Here is a 20,361-nt window from a genome sequence, read left to right as displayed (position 1 = left end):
GGGCCCAGCGCCACCGTAAGAGGGCGAAACAGCTGTAAAGTGACGCAGTGCTTTCCGCGAGATGGCAGGCCTGGCGGCACCGGCACCGGCCTCCCCATACGGGACACAGCTGGGGGACACCCATAAGCGCTGAGCCCCGGTGCCCACACGGTCTCAGAGACACAGTAGCGAGGCAGACACCCCTCCTCTGTCCCGTCATGCAGCGCGCCCGCCGCCATGCTGCACGCAGACCCTCCCCCCCAGCCCCGCCCCTGCCCCGAGCCGGCGGGCGGGGTCTCCGCCGCAGTGCGCAGGCGCAGCTCCTTCCCCACCCCCGCCTGTCCCGGCCCGCCCCGGCCCGTTTCTGCGCACGCGCAGAGCCCTCCCGGCCGTTGCTGCCGGTACCGGGGCCGGGGGGCGTGGCCAGGGCGTGCGTCATCAGCCGCGCGCCTCTCTTCCGCCGCGGCCTAGCGCGCAGGCGCGGTGGGGTCTGTTTAGGGGCCGGGTGGGGGTGACCGATCGACCGACCGACCGGGGGTTGCTGGTGGCGGCGGTGGAGGGCACAATGGCGGTGAACTACAGCGCGAAGGAAGAAGCGGACGGGCACCCCTCGGGCGGCGTCGGGATGCCGGGCGGCGGGGCGGTGGGGGGCGGCGGCGGCAGCGGGGCGGTGAAAACCCGCAAGCCCGATAACACGGCGTTCAAGCAGCAGCGGCTGCCGGCCTGGCAGCCCATCCTGACGGCGGGGACGGTGCTGCCCGCCTTCTTCATCATCGGCCTCATCTTCATCCCCATCGGCATCGGCATCTTCGTCACCTCCAACAACATCCGCGAGTACGAGGTGCGTGGGGGGCGGGTGGGGGGACACACGCGGGCTCCTCCCGCCGGGTTGCCCGGGAGAGCGGGCGGTGGTTGGGAGCTCCCGGAGGACTGGGAGAGCGGTGTTGCGGATGGCCTGCCCAGGGCGGCCTCCGAGTCCTCCGGAACCGGCCGCCATCGCTCCCAGCCGGCACTCGGCGGGAAGAAGGGGGTGGCCGGCGGGGTGGCTGTGGTGAACGGGCACCCCGGGTGTGCCGAGTCCGTTTAACGTTTGTATTCCTTAACAAATCCTCCGTTAATTACCCTGAGTAGGCAGTGGTCTTACAGAGCATCCTCCCCGTGGATCGTGACCCTCCTGCCAGCCGTGTTAGTGCTCCTGAAGGGGCTTCCGGGGCTGCCAATGACAGTGTTTAATCAACACGCCCCAGTCCCGGCTTGATTCTCGGTAGTATGTGCAGTGTCTGCGGGATGGCTTCTGGAGACAGATGATGTATCTTTAAATGTTCAGAGTAATTCTTGTTTCAGGACAAAACTCCGTGCTGACTGTGTTGCTGTAATGCTGATGTGTGCTAATGGTTTAACATTTTAGATGACCTAAGGGAGACCAGCGTGGCTGGAGTAAACTTAGAAACAAAGATGGAAGAGCGTGGCTTTTTGTAATTATACTTACAAAGACTGAGTCACTTACATCTGGTAATTAACCACACCACTCCTTCGAAAAGTTGCTGAGCGTTAACAAAAAACTAAACTGTTTCTCAGTTAGGTCCACTTGATAACAGACTCACCTTGTGTGGTATAAGGAAGAAACCCAAAGGCTTAGAGACAACCTTCAAAAGGAAGTTGTCAGCAGTGATTCGTTTCAGTAAGCTAATGTGACCAAGATTGAGGTGTAGTTGTTTGATGGATTGCTGTGCTGAAGAATAAGGATCAAATCATTCTAGTTATCAGAGTAAGCTGTCACTTCCAGATAAGCCGTGTTTGAGAAAGCAGTGTGGCAGTGAAACTCAATTAACTAAAGAAATTCTGAGTTAGACAATGAATGATCTTGATACTTTATTTCTGCATTGTTGTTAAAATTCAAGCCGTGTTCTAATTAAAACAATTTAAGGTTCACTTTACTTTTATGTTAAAAACTAAACTCCCAGTCAGGAAGGAAAACAGGAGTGAAACAGGTAGAGCATATCTTACAGTCTCTAAATATTGCATGTAAGTGTATTTTTGAAAAGCAGTTGCTTCACATGTCAAGGTTTGAGGGTATGCAGAACATCTGAAAGTTGACACAAATTCTTCAGAGAACATTATGAAGTTGTGATAGATACTTAGATTTTTAAAATTGTTATGTTACAGTCATGTTTAAGGCAAATACAATCATATGTTTTCAAAAAGACATTCAATGGAGACAAGTAAAAAAAAATCCTTGCTAACTTTTTCTGACAACTGCATTTAAAGTAGCTTGGTTTTTTAATAATAATAATGCAAGTCTTAGATCATCATAATAATTGTAAGGTAAATATGATTGGATAACTGTATCTCCTTTGTTTCATTACGACTGGATCTGTGTTGATCCATTGGGACAGGAAATGCATCAGAGTACAAATGAGTACAAAAATGTGAGTGACTTATTGTGCCTATATTGCTGCTGTATGCATATACAGATTTTTTATATACTGCTGTCACTTAGCAGCTCCTAATAAGAGTAGGTGCCAAAAACTCCACTTCCCTCCTAGTGTGCAGTAAGAAGATCCATAGGTGAGCTGTGAGCATTACTGATGGTCCCCTGCACAGAGTGTTTATACAAAGTAATAGTAGCCATTTATATTTGGAAACTAATTGGTAGCTGCTGGCCTTCCACCCTTTCTAATTTCAACATATTCATTATTAGAAAGGTTTGTGTTCATTTATTAGTTTGTTTAAGTATGTGGGTTCAAAATTGTGTTGTCTACCTGAAGTGAAGCTCTCCAAAGTCAGATCATTAGGCTTTCCTGGGGACAGGAGGGACAAAGTTCTTGACTTCTGAGAATATGATCAGACAGTTGGGGTATGCAGGTAAGAATGAGGGAACTTTGGTTCAGTTGTCTGATCCTCACGTGGCTTTTATTAAGCGTTACGGTGCAGAAACTCTGGGTGGGATTGTCATCCTAACAGCAGCTGAACTTTTTTTGGGGAAAAAAAAAAGACTTTACAGTTGCAGCACTATAATGTAGATTTAAGTATTTTACAGACCAACATTTGGGCTCTTAACACCAGTGAGAAACGCAGTTTAAGACAGTGCTGTCACCTAAGTCTTTAGCTGAGATATGTACCTGCTTAGTATGCTGGCATTTGGTATTAACCTCCAAATGTTATGCACAAATAGCTGTAAATTTAGCTCTGGGAGACAAGACATATAGAAGCTGGGTGCAGTGACTAAGCTCCTTTTAAGATGTAATTGAGGGAGGAAGCAGAGGTAGTTATTAGCTCCCATGTCCCAGAGAATAGCACACTTATTAAACGTGTGTGCGTGTGTACATGTGTATACTTATGTATATATCATGGATATACCTATATAAATATATATATATATGCACATGTATATACATATATATGTATGTATATATCTGCCTGTAAACTTAGTGTATTGAAATTGAATATCATATGTGATTTGTGCCCCTGAAATACACATTTATGCACAGTTCAAATAGCCCTTTCCTGGAACTAGATACTGCAGCCATTGTTGTCTCTGTGAACTGTGCTCTTCTTGTACGGGGACAAGGACTGATTAACAAAATGTAGTTTTTCCACTGATTTCCTTTATAAGCTCTTTTGAATTCCAGTGTGGAAGATTTCCAATGCCTAAGTGTACTAGAATTAGGTTTTTTGTGTTGATTGTTCTCTATGTTTTCTCACAGTTTTGAAGGTTATAAACAGCTTATTTATCTTGGGGATATCATGAAAATAGTTCATTTTGGGTGGAAAATGAGAGGCAGCTGTATAAATGACTTTTCCCCTTGTTATTACAGGGTGAAAAAGTTCCATATTTCCTTATTTATTATTTTTTTTAAAGAATGAGTAAGGAGCATGTTGAAATGTGAAAAAAAAATATTGAGAAATATCCAAGAGTTCTTGGTTTTGTGGCTGCTGCTGTGAAATGCGTGATAAATGTTAAAAAGCTAAAAAGAATTTAAGACATGGCTAGGAGCAAAGAACTGAAAGAAAGTAGATTACTGTTGCATACTTCTTCAGTGTTGTGTGCAGTTCCAGTAGCCCCATCTAAAAATTGTATGAAATTTAATAATATCTAGAGAGGGATAGCAAAAATGACCAGAATTATGGGATGCCTTTCATACGAAAGTGGTCAAGCAGGGTAGGGTATGTGACAGCATATGAAGCCTACAAAGTCATAAATGGTTTGAAAAATATGTGTATGCAATAGTTGTTATTCCTACACTGCAAAAATGTAAATCAACCAAGAAGGACATCAGCAGCCTGAAAAGCCAGTGATGTCAGATAACTTGGATATGCCCAGTGACCTTAGAGCCGTTGTTGGTGGGAGTGGCTTGCACTGTGTGGGTTTGTCATACTAAGCTGCTGGCTGATTCCTGGGGACAGAACCCTGGGTCAGGTGGGTTCCTGATATGGATCCCAAAGTCAGTTTCCAGAAGTCCCTGATCCCTTCAGTTTCCAAAGTCCTTGTTTCACTATATTGTGAAGAGATGATGACAGATATCTCTATCCCTTTAAATTAGCTCTCTGCTGAATGTAACCTGTAAACGTGGATGCAGGAAAAAAAAAAACCCCAAAACATTTGTTGGCAGTTACTGTACTGGAAAACTCTTGGATAGCATTGAAGCTGATACCAGTGTTCACAAGCATGCTTGTTTTTGAAAGTATATCAACTTCATGCTCCACAGAATTTAGACAATTATGTTTTTGAAAGTGAAGTCTTTAGATCTTCTACAATCTTGGAGTACAAGAGTTTGTTCTTAATCTAAATCTTCTCCACCCTCTGGAGAACTAGCTCAGGATATGGATCTAAAGGAAAAGCTTTCTTGAGCTTATTTTAGCTTGGAAAAAAGCCCACTGATTTAGCCTTGAACAAATAAGATGCATTGTTTGTTGACAGCAATGGTGCTGTCTGTCTGTGTTTCTAAACAGAGCTGTTCAGGAGTGCTGCAGTAGTGCTATTTCTAGATCAGCATAAACTTGATATCTTCCTCAGTGGAGACAGCAAAAATTATGTCTCTCTCTCTCTCTGCCAGCTAATAGCTTCTGGAGCTGAGTGCTAGAATCCTAGAATCCTGGGCTTGTTAGAGTGTAGATCTCATCTGTCAGAATCTGGCAGCAGCAGCAAAGTGCTGAGGAAAGGGCTGCAGCTTAATAGATACCAAAGAAATCACAGGAATAGAGACCTTGAAGAAGATCCAGAGGGTAACAGGCTTCCCCGTGTTCCTTGAACCTTGACAAACTGTGTGTTTGTTTTTAGCTAACCTTATGACAGATGATAAATCATTCTAATTTGTAATCATACATTTCACTGCAAGCATAAACCAGGGCAAACTATTTGCAGCACCCTTTCATAAAACTCTTTGGGTGTTGCATTCCAAATTCTACAACAGTGGAGCAGTTTGCTGCTGTAACTTGGTATATGTTGCATTGATCTGAGTCTAAACTCAAGACAGGAATTTCATGATATGAGGTAAAGACAGCTTTACCTCAAGCTGGTAAAGCTTTCTCTTTCTGTGGTTGGAGCTGGCATGCTGGGCCCAAGTGAATTATTTACACGTGGTGGAGCTGTACATGAGGGAGAGCTAATGTGGGGAAGCAGCTGCAGGTGGACTGGGATGTAGAGTGACCTTACCGCTGTTAAGGATATGTTATGTATACTGTCCAACTAGCCTGTATAGATTTCAAATACTGGCACTTTTTTAGCTATTATTAAAGACAGATAATGTTGTATAAGCCACATTAGCATTGATCATCTTTCTTGTCCATTTACTGGCATTTCACCATTCCTGGCAAAACAATATTACTGTCTTCAACTTCCCTTTTTCAGAAGAGTTCTTGAGCATTGAATTATTATCTTTTAATTTTTTTTTCATTTTTAATCTTCTGACTAGTGGCTAAAAAAGCAAGATTTCTATGCAAACAGTTTTTACCAGAGACTTGTAATAATTCAGCCTCTCTTGAAAACACGTAAAAGCTCGGATCTTCTTGTCATTAGAGTGTATATATTTGGAAGCATTGTGTTGTGTGGAGTATTTGCTCTTCTGTGTCTGTTTGTTGGGTTGGTTTGGTTTTTGTTCATTTTGTGTTTCTGTTTGATGTTTTGGTTCGTTTTCCCCCAGCAGTACTGGCTCACCTTGGTGTTTAATTTGTTTGATGCTGAATTTGAGCATGTAGACAGAATCACAGCATTTGGAAGGGACCTTTTGAGGTCATCAAATAGACCTGAATGGGTTTATCAGTTGTTTTTTTTTTTACTTTTCCATTGTAAATTAATGGTTGTTTTTCTATTATAGATTGACTATACGGGAACAGAGCCTTCTAGTCCCTGCAACAAATGTTTAAATGTGTCCTGGGACAGCACAGCACCTTGTAATTGCACTATCAATTTCACACTGGAACATTCATTTGAGGTATACTGCCCTGCATGCAAAGTGAAATTAGAACAGTAAACATGGTTTACTTCGTAGTCAGTAGGAAGTCTGTATCCTTTAAGTCTTAATTTTTTCTTCTATTTTAAAGGATTATTTCTAGTTTTCCTATGAACTTGGATCTGATTTCTGTGTGCCTTTTCAAGTAGCAAGGATGAGATGTTTTTTAATGACTTTGTTTATCTGGAAATGTACAACATTAAATGGCATGCTTGTGATTTACACATTTAGATTTACTGTATGTGTCCTTTAGCTTGCAAGTAGATCAGTTCTTCAACAAGAATTGTATATACCAGCTAAGTGCTTTCTAACAAATTGGAGTCAAATAAGGAGGCTTCTGTGATTAACATCAGACAAGATAGGAAGCAGTGCTGGTGAATATCATTCTGGTAGATTGTTGCATGTTGATACTGTTTGACTTGAGAATGCCAGCTTAAGTTAGCACAGTGCTCATGTACTCAGTGTGAAGGCAGGCTTGAGGCTTCAACTTTCAGTGTTGCTGTAAACACAGAGTTTAAGAGGCTGAAGTTTAAGCTTTATGTTAACTAGTGTCTTCCTATGTTTTATTGACTGCTTATTTGTGTGAATGAAACCCCCCTCTTGCCCCATCTTCTTGTAGAGCAATGTATTCATGTATTATGGACTTTCCAACTTCTATCAAAACCATCGTCGTTACGTGAAATCTCGAGATGACAGCCAGCTAAATGGAGATAACAGTTCACTACTTGTAGGTATTCATGCTTGGCTATTAACCAGCAGCTAACTTCTGACTATTGCATAATTTGCCATGTAGCAGGCTTTAGTTCCATAATTATGAGGTGCTAGAATTTTTGCATGTCAGAAGACAGCTATTAGAGAATTCTCATTTTGTTTACAGAAGAGAACTGTATTAAAATGCTGTAAAATTTCATGTCAGTCGTTACATTAAGCAGACAGCAGAATAGGTTTTCAATCAGTTTTCAAATTTCAGTAGTCTTTAAGGGTCTTGTTCTCTTCAGTCAGTAGTATTTTATCTGTCTGACATTTTCCTTTTCAGTATAAAATAGCATTCTGTTTCTTAGCACTTGGTTTGGATATTACATCTAAGTGCATCTGGGTTTGTACATTCTGGTTCAGTATTGAACATTGGTGATCCTGGAAAGTATCAGTACTGTGTATTCTGTTCAAGCCACGGTATAATGTTAAGGGCCAGAACTCTTTTTTTCTAATTTTTATGAGGAATGGAAATACAGCTGGGTTCTTGCTCCAGCAAGAATGATTCACCTTTTTTACCTGTAAATAAAAAGGGGAGAGATGAAGGAGATTACATCTGCTGATGGATACAGGAAGTGGAGAAGAATTTTCTGCTTGCATTTGTGGTATCCCATTGGAGTCCTTGCAACCTTTTGTGTTTTATATTCTAATTGATTTCTCATTATAGTCTTATTTTCTATAACACTGATGCATACTTTAAGAAAAAACTTCAGTTAAAAAATACTTGAATACTTCATGTTGGAAAACTGTTACTATTAAAAGGTAAAAGTTGTAATTGCTTCCAAGAAAAGCCTTAAATGTAGCATGACCATCATGGAATTCTAACTTTATTCATGCTTTGCTTAGGTTTTTTTTATTTCTGCTTGCAAAAGAAAAATGAATCATGCTAATTGCTACTGATTGCTGAAGTATTTGTAAATAACCTGACTTGTGAAAAGCTTTTGTGGCATATTTAAGATGTCCACATTGTTGAGGTACTGTAGTAAAAACAAGGGTAGTTGGATAAACTAGCAGACTCATTTTCCTGTTTCTTCTTTGTCTTTCAGAATCCAAGTAAGGAGTGTGAGCCTTACCGCACAAATGAGGACAAACCCATTGCTCCTTGTGGAGCTATTGCCAACAGTATGTTTAATGGTATGATAACTCAATTTTAACTTACTACTTAAATGTTTTTGTGAAATAGTGTATGTTTCATATTGTTTTGTAAATAGTTCTGAGTAAAATGTGGGCTTTTTAATTTTTACTTAACACATTTTCATTCTTCAGGATAAATTACATAGCTTTTCTTGCTTTTTTCAAAATTGCTTTCAGAATTAGTTTAATTTGGTAATGTGTGAAGGATGGAAATACCTGTTGTGAGAAGCTATTACTGCTGGGGAGTAGACATAGGTACTGTATATGGATAATATGCTGCTATCTAATATATGTTGATTCTTGCATAACAGCTTCTGGCTGTGTCAGGCAGGTAGTAAGTGCCATGTCCAATTTTTTTTTGTTTGTTTCTCCCAGAGATGTTAATGTTACTGCTTAGCAGAATCATCTGTATAATCAGAGTTTCTCAAGCTGGTTTTCTAATTTGATTGTCTCCTTAGATACATTGGAATTATTCCGCATTGAAAACAACACAAGGACTCGTATTACTTTGGTTAAAAAAGGCATTGCATGGTGGACAGATAAAAATGTCAAGTTCAGAAATCCTACTGGAGATGGAAATAACTTAACTGCACTTTTCCAAGGTAAAAAAGATAAAAAAAAAAGTGAACTTTTTGAAATTTGAAACCTCACTGACACCATTTTAGTGAACATACTAATTCAAAATACTGTGGTTCTCTGAAGAAATTTAAGCTGAGGACTACTTTGCTTTCTAGGCAGGTTGTCTTTTAATAATAAAAACTAAAAAATTCCATGTGAGAGTGTTTGGGGTTTATCTTTACTGTAATATCTATTTATTTAATTTAAAAAAAAAATATGGTTTACTTTCTTTTCCTACCTGGAAAACAGAAAAGCCTTGTATCTGCACTTCTGACATTACTTAACCCCAGCTGGCAACGCAGCACGGCACAGCTGCTTACTAACTCTGCTGCTGCCCAGTGGGATGAGGGGAGAGTTGGAAAGGGAGATAAAGACAGCTTAGTAATTAAAAAAAATGCAGTGTAAGAGTAAAAACAAAATAGAGCACAGAAACGGAACACAGACAACAAAGAGAGAGGAAAACAAAACCCAAGTAAAAAGAGTGATGCAAAAGAAAACAATTGCTCACCACCGAGTCCCTCAGGAGTGGCAGCCCCTGCCTGCCTTTCCCTGCCCAGTTTTACTGCTGAGCACAATGCTGTAAGGTACAGAATATCCCTCTGGGCACTTGGGGTCAGCTGTCCCAGCTGCATCCCCTCCCAGCCTCTTGCAAACTCCCAGCCTACTCACTGGCAGGCCAGTCTGAGGAACAGAAAAGGCTTTGAGGCTTTGTAAGCAATGTTTGGCAATAAATACATTACTAGCATGCAGTCAGCATTGTTTTCATCACATATCCAAAGCACAGCATGCATGATACAAGCTACTATGAAGACATTTAACTGCCCCAGCTAAAGCCAGCACAACTGCTTTAATGATTGGATTAAACTTGAAAAGAAATCCTACAATTGTTTAATCAAATTCTTCATGTGTTTTTTTTTTTTAAGTAGCTCTATTGATAGTGCAAATTTTTCTAAAGCTGTTGTGTTCTTAGAACTGTCTGATTTTTCTCATTTTTAAAGTTAAATAACAGTTATTATTGGCTGTCAGTGTTTGAAAATCATCTTCATGGCTCCAAGGTGTGTGTGTTTGTGTTTATGCAAGCTATGTAATAACTTTAGCTTTTACCTGATGTGGTTTTCTTGCTTAGTCACAGTGAAATTACATTTTACCAATATGATGCTAACCTTGGAAAAGCAGATACCGTGCCCTAATGCAGTGTAGGGTTGTATTTCCAATAAAGTCAGTAAAAGCATTAGCCTGGCATCATTTAAAATATTGTGCATAGGTTTATTTGCTGCTGTTCCAGAAAGTGGTTGTCAGACTCTAGAACAAAGGAGCAGCAGAGCTATCATAATGGAGAACTCTAGAAGAGTAGTGTTTTTAGACAAGGCTTCCTAGCTATTTACATATGAAGGGGAGGCATATTTGTTTACAAAGGGACAGTGCTGATAAGAGCACATAATGGATAAGCACTACTACTTAAACTTCCAAATAAGAAGTTCTTAAGTATCCCAGCCAACTTGTCCCTTCACACTAGTTAGAAGTGTTTGTAATGGCATTAGCATGCATTTTGATGAGCCAGTGGTTAGTCCTGCATTTGAAATATTTGATAGTTGTTCTTTGTGTTTAATCCTAGGCACAACAAAACCTGTGAACTGGCCCAAGCCAGTGTATTTGCTGGACTCTGAGCCTGACAACAATGGTTTTATCAATGAAGACTTCATTGTGTGGATGCGGACTGCTGCCCTGCCAACGTTTCGCAAGCTGTATCGGCTCATTGAAAGGAAGGATAATTTACAGCCTACCCTGCAGGCTGGGAAATATTCTTTGGATATCACATACAGTATCCTTTGAAAAATCTTTGAAAGTGACAAGAGGACCTTAGCAGGATTACACAGGCATATATTTGTGAGGGTTCAAACTGGACCAGCCTGTTTTCTTGCCATCTCTCAAAAAAAAAAAAAAGAAAAAAGAAAGTGGTATTGAGCCAGGGTTGAAAAACAGGTAGTGACAATTGGATCAAAAAATAAATATGAAATCCAGTACAGTTTTTAAGCTTCATAGGTGGAATGCCTGGGTTAGACTCCTTAATGTAAGTGCAGTTTCAGTCGTAACATGCTTAGGTTGTTTTGTCATGCATATAAAACTGCATTCATATATTCAAATTTTTTTAACCTGGTTGAAAGCAACTCAAATACAGTGCAGTTAGAATTTTTAAAAGCCCTCTCTTTAGAGGAGGCCTTTGTGAGGAGATGTTATTCCTAGGGAAGATCTAAATGTGGAATTAATTTATGCAGTAGGCAAATTTTGAAGGACAGAAATGTCTTTGTCCACTTAATTTGAGATCTTCCAGATGTCAGTCTCATTCACTTTTTTTGTCACACGTCTTGGCCATGTTTATGGGGACTTGCAGTCTCCAGTAGCTACCTCATGTGGCACAGAGGCTGAAGTCTGTGGATGGGAGCATTTCCATCTGAGAATTTTGGGGCACATTGCCTGTGTTTTTTCGCTGACAGGAAAATACTTCAGTGTAGTTTAAGTGATGTTTAGCCTTCATCTGAGCGTATAAGCTGCCTTAAAATCTGCGAAATGGCCCATGTAACAGCCAGGTTCTTGTTTCAGCAAAATATCATGTAAGGGCACACTTTATTTGCCCTTAGTTAGTTGGTTATGTGGCCAGTTTGCAGTGTGCAAATACATGCACTACTGATTCTTTGATGCCTTCTTGTGCTCTGAATTATTGCTTTAACAACGGAGGGTATTGAATATCTGGGAGGCGTTTCTCATGGCTGCAGGAATTGAACACTCAGGAGTTTGGGGCTTGTGTTGGCTCCATATATTCTTGTCAGAAAAATGGCTGTATATCAGGTGTGGAGGTCTGTCACTGTATTTTGAACAAACTAAAGACAAGGTAGAAATGCAGGAATGGGAGGAGGGTGGTTGTCATAGTAACTGAGTTCTTAAGATTTGAAATTAATGATTATTTATGTATCTACTGCAGTATTTTCCTTTTCTGCAAAACTGTGGGGAGTGAAGGTAGAACTGAATGAACGTAAACTCGCTAAGAAAAAATTTGTAACAAATTCAAGAGTTAAAATTTTAGATTTCCCTAATGTTATGGAAGCTGCTTTCAAAAATGCATAAAATTGTGCATTCACTCTTTCCTTAGAAAGGGGTTAACATTCCTAACATGGTAATTTTCTTGGAGTAGTTACCAATGCCCAGATGAGTGTTAGCCTAAAAAAGCAGTTGCATTTTTTAATAATTGCTCTTAAAATATTCAAAGAAGGCAGTTTGTTTTTGGAACCTTGGTGAAATGATCTGAAAAAAACACTGTACCTAACAACATAAAGCTAGGTTTGGAAATATGCCTCTTGTTTTCCTATATATTTTTCAGATTATCCTGTACACAGTTTTGATGGACGAAAAAGAATGATCCTAAGCACCATCTCCTGGATGGGAGGCAAAAACCCCTTTCTGGGAATCGCTTACATTACTGTTGGGTCCATATGTTTCTTCTTAGGAGTTGTATTGCTGATCATCCATCACAAATATGGCAATCGCAACACTAGTGCAGACATTCCCAATTAACCTTGCATTCTGAAAATAAATGTACTGCATGTGCATCAAGGCCAGTCCAGAATGGAACCAGTTTTTGAAAGACAAATCTCTGCTTCTGTCACACTGAGGCTGGGTGCATAATTTTTATCTAAAGCTCCCTTTTCCCATACTGTGGATTAACTTCTGAAAATGACGGGTATACAATTAGCTCTATTGATTGTATCTCTGCCTGTGTCAGAAACAGGTTTTCTGATATTTGCCTGTAAGCAGACAGGCCAAACGATGCATATAGCTCCTGTTCCCTTGATGCATCTGCTGCTTGTTCATGTGCTGTGTAATGTCAGTATGATTCAGTACACATAGGTTGCGTGCAGAAAGTCTTAAAGTATAAATTGTTAACTTTCTGGAATTCAGGTGTCAGCACTATGGAAAAGAAAAGTCAAGTCTTTAATGTTTTTGGGTTTTTTTTGTTTTTGTTTTTTTTTTTTCCTATTTACTGTCTTGTGTGCATGGGCTATTACATTTCTTGCTGAGATTTTAATATATTTATATAAGTTGTTAAATATTTTTCTTGTGTCCTACCCACCTCTGTCATGTTAAAAACTTTTAAGTGCTGTGTGAAATTCAGCACTCAGGATTCTTTGCATATTTAGAATATATGTGCCTGGCCAGTAAACTAGCATTCTATGAAGGTATCAGAAAACCTATTTGTTAATTATCTTTGTGAGTCCCTTTTAAAGTTTGTTCTAAATCAGGAAATGTTTGTTGCAGGTAGACTCTGCTTTTTTCATCATTTTCTTTGCTTTAAGTCATATCCAGTACTAGTTCACCTGTTGTGCTTGCTGGTTTTGCTTTTTGTGAGCAGCTCGAAGTGTTAATGGAGAAGACCCTGAAAGGTTTTTCAGCTGATAAATTTGGGTGAATTAACTTTTCCTGGAGGAGTTTCCTAATTTTCTCAAGGCATGCGTATTCTAAACAGGCTTTGTTGTAAAGGAATTGTCATATGGTTTTTCCTTATTTGAAGTAAACACCACACTAAATTTTTGCAGTGTTGAGATAGTAAACTGTAGAAATTCAGAAGCTGAGATGGCAGTAACCTCTTTGTTGAGATGGAGGTTGAGCTTGCTGTGAAGCCTAATTTAAGTATGCCAGTTAGAGACAATGTGCAGGTTAGTGTCTTAAATTACAGAAGGGTTCACTTTTAGGTTAATTCAAAATTAAAATCCTACATTTTGGTGACTTTTTTTTTTAGATGATGTGCAGAAATTGTAATGTATATGGTGGAGATCACTTTATATGCAACTAGCTTGATTAAATATTGAGTATATTAAAGACTATAATAAAGTCTACAAACCATTTAGTAAGAGATGTTATTTGGTTCTTGAACACACATTTATTTTCATCTGGATGAAAAGACATTCTCATTAGATGTGAACACACTCTAAGTGAGTGTTATTTCTCTTCCATATTTATTACAAGAAATTCATGCTCCAGTACTTTACTCTATAGTGAGCTTTAAACTACACTGAATTTACCATGTAAACACATGACCATTTTTACTGAGCTACTTGTGTAATCTTTCTAAGCTAGCAGTTTAAGGGTGTAAGTCTGTATAAAGTGTAGGATGTGGCAGTGTTTTCAGTGTGCTAGATTTCTGTAACTCAATGTAATAATTTGTTTGCATAGTACAATGAGGGTGGCAGTACAGGACTTCACAGTCAAAATGTTAAGGTTTTATTTAGTGTTACATCTATATTGCTGAAATTCTAGAATAGGGGTATATACCTTTGTATATTGCAAGGCAGAAATCTTACACAAAGTGGTAAATTGGCTTTCATCTGTTGAGTAGTTGCTAGTCTGAAAAGTAGTAAGGGGGCATCTCCCACTTACTGTTTTTTAAAATATTGTGATTTTTAAACCTTGTCACTTGAAGTGCAAATATATTCTGATTATTCCAAAATCCTTATCTTTCTTCCAAGCAAGAAATGCTGCTTTTTGTGCTGTGTGCAAAGTATTTTTCCAGCTTTGGCTTAAAATATTTTTCAGTGTCGTAACTTTTTTCTACTGACTCTACCTGTCTGTGTTTCTTTGATCCTCTTAATGAAGTGCACCAAGATGAGAATTGCTGTCTGGTTTCTGTTACAAGAAAGCTTTTTCTCCAAGAGCCTGTAGCAGTACATACTTGTTAGGTAATATGCCTGTCAGACTGTACCTGAGGAGCTTATAATACTTAAAAGAGCTTAAAATATTAGCTCAGATTTGTAAACTCTTTCTTCCCTTCGTTCACCACTCACTTGTCTTAATGTCATGTTGATAGCTGTGGAGATCCTTGGATTTTGGGTTTCTTACAAGTTGCCACCTGTTGAAAGCTGAAACCAGAGTGTCCCTGTCTGACACTTGTCACAGCAGTGTCACTGTCCTGTTCAGTGTCAGTGCTGGCTTTTGAACACTTGACCAGGTTCTTCAGAGGCATCCTCAGAGGTATTCACTACCACCAGGGATCAGAAATGCACAGAGCAATGCCTCTGGTTTCTGAGTGCCAGGTGGGCACTCCCTGAGTCTTAGCCAGCTGAGGCAGTGCCCAAAGTGAGAGATGAGAAGCTTTCTGCAGGTGGTTGCTGATGCTGTGATGAGGGTCTGACCCAGTCTTTTCTTGAGGACAGTAATTAAAGTGGGAGAGAGACTAGGAGATGTCCGTATCTTATGCAAGAACTCTCCAAACACAATCTCTAGTGTGAGACAAAATTCCTTCTGGTTTCTTGTAAAAATCTACATCCCTGTCACAAAGCAGGTTGTCACCTTGGCTAATTTTTTTAACTGCACCAGGCTATTTGGGGAGCTGTCAAATGGGCTTTGCTGAGTCAGAGGGAAGTTAGACTCAAGGATCCTTCACTCTTTGCTTCCCAAGGTCATGCTGGTACTGGAACTAAGTTCTCAGCAGCATGGTTTTGGTTTATTTATGAATGTGAAACCCTGAATCATGAAAGCCAGCTTTGAAGCTTTTTTTTTTTCTTCCATAGAAATCTCCATGGGAGGAGAGGCCATAACATTCTAAGGTCCAGTAATATCTGCAAGCCTATCTGTCTGCTTGAATCCATTGAACTGGGCAATGAACACAATTGGATTCATAGGAGGTGTTACTGACCACACCTTTCTCTCAGATGTGCCACTCACAGTGGGAAAATAAGGGTTACAGTCTCAGTAGACAGACTTGTCAGACTGAGCTGTCAGACTGAAGTGAGTGGTGGGAAAAATATGACTAAGCCTAAAGCAGAAGGTACCTACAGTTACTGAAAAAAACTTTACTGATTAGAATGCAGCCACTCAGAGAACAAGGTGTGACCTTAGATTAATCTGGATTGAATTGCAAATTATTCCGATCTTCAAAATTCCTGTGACAAGAATATGATTTCTCATCTTGCCTGAAAATCTGTGATCTACCCTTGGTACTTCATAAGAGGTTTTTTTTTGGGTTTTGCTTTTTTTTCCAGAGAAGTTCAGTATTGTGTTAGCTGGGGTTGTTGCCTGTCCTGCTGAGTTATCAATGACAGAAACAGTGCAATGACCTTAAGGAAGGTCTGCAATGTTAATCTTAAAATGAAGCCAGTCTCATCAGGGGTTTGTATGGACAGTGAGTTAAACCACACACCAAAAAGCCCAAACACAAAATGCCCAACACCCGAAAATGTTCTACATACTGCATGCTCATCTGTATTGAGCAGCCTGCCAAAAAGTCTCAAAGCAGCAGAAAAACTGAAAATCTAAGCAAATTTTATTCCTTCTCTTTGATTAGCAGTGTGGCCAGTTCTGTGAAAAGGCTGTTTTTAGCAGTGTGAAAATGGACTCTAATGCAGAAAACCCTAATACAGTTGCAAAAAGTTTTGGTTTGGTGGTTTTTTGGTTTTTTTTTATAGTGAGACTAAATTTTCTTCTGCAGAAGTAATTTCATGTAAATACACTCCATGTTCTAGCTCATGAAATTTGTTCTGATCATTGTATTGCCTTCTGTATCTAAATATGAAGTCTAATCTTGATGGTTTCAGTTAAGACTTAAGTCCATTACGAAATGGTTTGATAAGTATTAGCAGGGCCTTGGATGAGCCAAGTCTCAAATAAGAAGCTACCTTCCTGTAAGCCTCCATTCCAGACATGCTCAGCCTGTGTTTGAACATAAAGTAATACTGCCCATCCTTTGAGATATATCAAGTCTTGACATAAAGTCTGAAGTTGGAAAATTTTCTCATTTCCTGCTGGGAATTAAATAAAGAGGAATAAAATCTTAAGTTGATTGTTAAACTCAAGCATTTTTTTTTTAAACTGAAATAACCTAAATGGAGGAGTTCTTTCTTACTGGACACTGATTTCAGATACTGATTACATAAAAGAAACCATTCAAAATACTGAATACCTCTTATGTACAAATGTAATTGGATTAACGCCTGAGGAAGTGGATTTTCCTCAAATTTTGCAAAATAAGATGTTGAGATGCTTCAAGTAGTTTCAGAGAGCTAGGAGTGTAAATCTGATCTCAAATTGCTATGAAAATGTGAAGATTGGACTGAGCTGCTCTTGCATGAACTGATCAGCTCCAGACTTGCCTCCTGAGGTGTGGAGTTGGGTGGCTGAAGTGAGCATATGCTTCACAAATGATGCTTGTGAACTTTGGAACTGGGTTTTGTTCTTTCTGTCAGCAACTTCTTTTCATGCAATTTTAGTGTATCATACAACTCAGAAAATGGTTACAGTGTGGGGTTGGTTTTGTTTGTTTGGGTTTTTTTTTACTTCATACCTGGTGTAGCTTTTAACTGGGTGACTCAGTTATTTTATTTGCCAGAAAGAAAACTAAACCAGTGGGCAGGCAAGAATCAGGAAGGAAGCTTAAAAAATAAGTAATTTTTGACTGTCCTATTGGACCAGGGATTTCTGCTTTCACAGTTGCACTGAATATTAATTCAGTTGTTTTGTGTGATCTCTTTAGCAGGTTTTGCACACCTTTTTGGATTCAGAGGTAAAACTTTTTCTCTGGTGATGAATGCTTGTATAGACTAACAGCTAAAACAGATTTTCATTCTGGCTCCAACAGAACTATGAGTTTTGATGGACAGTTTTATTACTCTTCAATACAATACATGCAAAAGTTATTCCTGTATGGTAAAAGCAGTCCAAGTTTGCTTCTAGTGAAATATCCTCACCCTGAGACAACCAGTTGCCATTTCTCTGTCCTTCAGGTTCCTTCATAAATTAGTCAAGACACCATCTGTGCTTGCTCTGAGCAGCTATCTTGTAGCTTTGATAAGTACATAACCCACACGCCAAGCTTATGGCCTTTCTGTTGTAAAGTGTATTTTGAGAGCACATTAGCACTGGAGCTTGGGTTTGGATGTATTAGGAAATGGTCCAGGCAGAAGAAATTAAGCAATAATAATTTATCTGGGCATTATAATCAGCATTTAAATAAAACCGAGTTATATGAAAATCAGAATACAAGTATTAAGATGTACTTGTAAGGCAAAAGAATGCAAAAAGAATGAATGAAAATCTATCTTGCAGTAGTATTGTTATTCTAGAGCAACACTGCTTCAGTGCTTGAAAACTTAAATAATGCATCCAGTTTCCTCCTTGGTTACTGCACATAGTTCCCCATGACTGTGCTTTCTAAATGGTATTTTTAATATTCTACTCGTCTAAGACTCTACCTATAAATACTTCTTCCTTGTTGCATTTTTAGTGTCTTCCTGGGGCAGCTCATCAGGCTGAGAAGTGCTGTGCTTTGAGATATGATCCTCTTTATTTCCATACTGGATTCAGCACTAATTTGCTGTGTTTGACACACAGTATTTATCATGAGGTTTGGCAACAGTGCAAAAGCAGCGTGATGCCAAAACCTGAGTGCACTGCAACTGCAGTGTAACCAGGAAATGGTGTTCCTGACAGCACTCTATTTCAGCACAAGGTTGAAGCACGAGAAGATGGAATTATGGGGCTAGATCTGCAATGCAGATAACACACAGGTTTCTCAGAGTACTTTCTTGAAGGACAGGTAGATTCCCTTTAGGATCCCAGCCTTGTCTCTGGATTGACAGGAAGCTGAACATGAGCCAGCAGTGTGCCCAGGTAGCCAAGAAGGCCAATGGCATCCTGGCCTGTATCAGGAACAGTGTGGCCAGCAGGTCCAGGGAAGGGATTCTACCCCTGTACTCAGCGCTGGTGGGGCCACACCTCGAGTACTGTGTCCAGTTCTGGGCCCCTCAGTTCAGGAAGGATATTGAGGTCCTGGAGCAGGTCCAAAGGAGGGCAACCAGGCTGTTGAAGGGACTCGAGCACAGACCCTATGAGGAGAGGCTGAGGGAGCTGGGGCTGTTCAGCCTGGAGAAGAGGAGGCTCAGGGGAGACCTCATCACTCTCTACAACTACCTGAAAGGAGGGTGTAGCCAGGTGGGGGTTGGTCTCTTTTCCCAGGCAACTCTCAGCAAGACAAGAGGGCACGGTCTTAAGTTGTGCTGGGAGAGGTTTAGGTTGGACAATGGAAAGAATTTCTTTACAGAGAGGGTGATCAGACATTGGAATGGGCTGCCCAGGGAAGTAGTGGATTCTCCATCCCTGGAGATATTTAAAAGAGACTGGATGTGGCACTCAGTGCCATGGTCTGGTAACCACAGCAGTAGTGGATCAAGGGTTGGACTTGATGATCTCATAGGTCCCTTCCAACCCAGATGATTCTTTGATTCTGATTCTATGATTCTTGTGTTTTATACAATTCTGGCATTCCGTCACGGTCTACAATTATGTGTTGTGAAACATGAAACTGAAGCTGGATTGTTTTTTCACATGCAGAGTACATGGCATCCCTGCTACTAGTAAGTTTGAGACAGTGGGCAGATACAGATTTGGTTTCGTTTGGTTTTTTGTTAGGTTTCTTTCATTTTGGTTTGGTTTTATTTGCTTGGTTTCATTTGTTTTGTTTTTGGTTGGTTTTGTTTGTTTTGTTTTTGGTTGGTTGGTTTCATTCATCGGTTTTTGTTTTGTTGTTGTTATAATTCTGTCTATAGTAGCTCAACAGGGGATGCCACACGTATCCCCCAGGGGCGTATGGGCCAGTTGCCTGGGTCAGAACCGGCTGTCCAGCTCGGTGTCTGTTCCCCAGTGACGACCACAGGGGTTGGTGAGGGAGGGCGTTCAGAGGAGCAGGGGCAGCCCATGGTGTTACTCCGATGGGGCATCCCTCCAGCCCTCTGCAGCTATTACCCTTGTCAATTAAAGGCGATTTTCAAATCTGTGTGCAGCTTCTTAAAGGGATGTTTCTTACGTAGCTTTTCACAGTGTTCTTCGTAGGCAGGGAAGCGGCCAACAGCTCCAGATCCTGCGGAAACACCATTCCTGTTCAGGCTGAGCTGTTTGGAGAAACACCATTCCTGCTGCGAACCTCAGCTCTTCCTCTGCACCTCCAGCCCCTCGCGTTACTGCCCCGCACCTCTCGGCTTTGCAGACATAACCGCTCCCGCCCCGCATCCTCCTCCCGGTGTACCGGGGCTGGTTCTCTGTTCCCAGGCACTGCAGTCTCCCGCACACCCCCTCAAACCCTGACCCTGAGGCGGCTCCCGCTGCAGCCGCCTCCGCCCGCTGCCTCCCCCATTTCAGGGCCGCCGTCGCGTTTTACTGGGGAAGGGCTATGGTGGGAACATGAGGAGGAGCTCTGCGTCAGGGCGGCCTGGGGACACCCGGGGTACGCGGGCTCACACCTCCGCACCCCCGCCGGTCCCGCCGCCACCTTCTCCCGGGCACCCCCACTCCCCCGCCTGCCCGCCACGTCCGGAGGACCGAGGCCCATGTCTGGGCGGGGAGGCGCTGTAGGCTCGGCGGGGGCGCTCTGGGCATGCCGCACGGC

The 20,361-nt window shown here is 41.0% G+C and overlaps 1 protein-coding gene across 1 annotated transcript; it reads left to right on the top strand.

Moving 5' to 3' along the window:
- Positions 1 to 346: 346 nt before the first annotated feature.
- On the top strand, positions 347 to 13,840 carry TMEM30A (transmembrane protein 30A). The gene is made up of 7 exons (XM_030447085.1): positions 347 to 820; positions 6,297 to 6,413; positions 7,051 to 7,158; positions 8,231 to 8,318; positions 8,777 to 8,920; positions 10,552 to 10,758; positions 12,313 to 13,840. Exons 1-7 carry the CDS (start codon positions 545 to 547, stop codon positions 12,504 to 12,506), a joined length of 1,134 nt encoding a protein of 377 aa, XP_030302945.1. The 5' UTR covers positions 347 to 544; the 3' UTR covers positions 12,507 to 13,840.
- The last annotated feature ends 6,521 nt before the right edge of the window (positions 13,841 to 20,361 follow it).

The sequence above is a fragment of the Calypte anna genome, chromosome 3 (assembly GCF_003957555.1).
Source record: "Calypte anna isolate BGI_N300 chromosome 3, bCalAnn1_v1.p, whole genome shotgun sequence".
Taxonomy (NCBI): Eukaryota; Metazoa; Chordata; class Aves; order Apodiformes; family Trochilidae; genus Calypte; species Calypte anna.
This window is presented reverse-complemented; position numbering and strand designations above follow the sequence as displayed.

Bases quoted from the DNA above. Each gene is read 5' to 3' on its own strand.
- TMEM30A (XM_030447085.1), top strand. From the start codon at position 545: ATGGCGGTGAACTACAGCGCGAAGGAAGAAGCGGACGGGCACCCCTCG. The intron at 6,414-7,050 runs GTATACTGCCCT...ATCTTCTTGTAG, and splicing joins CACTGGAACATTCATTTGAG to AGCAATGTATTCATGTATTA. The intron at 8,921-10,551 runs GTAAAAAAGATA...GTTTAATCCTAG, and splicing joins CTTAACTGCACTTTTCCAAG to GCACAACAAAACCTGTGAAC.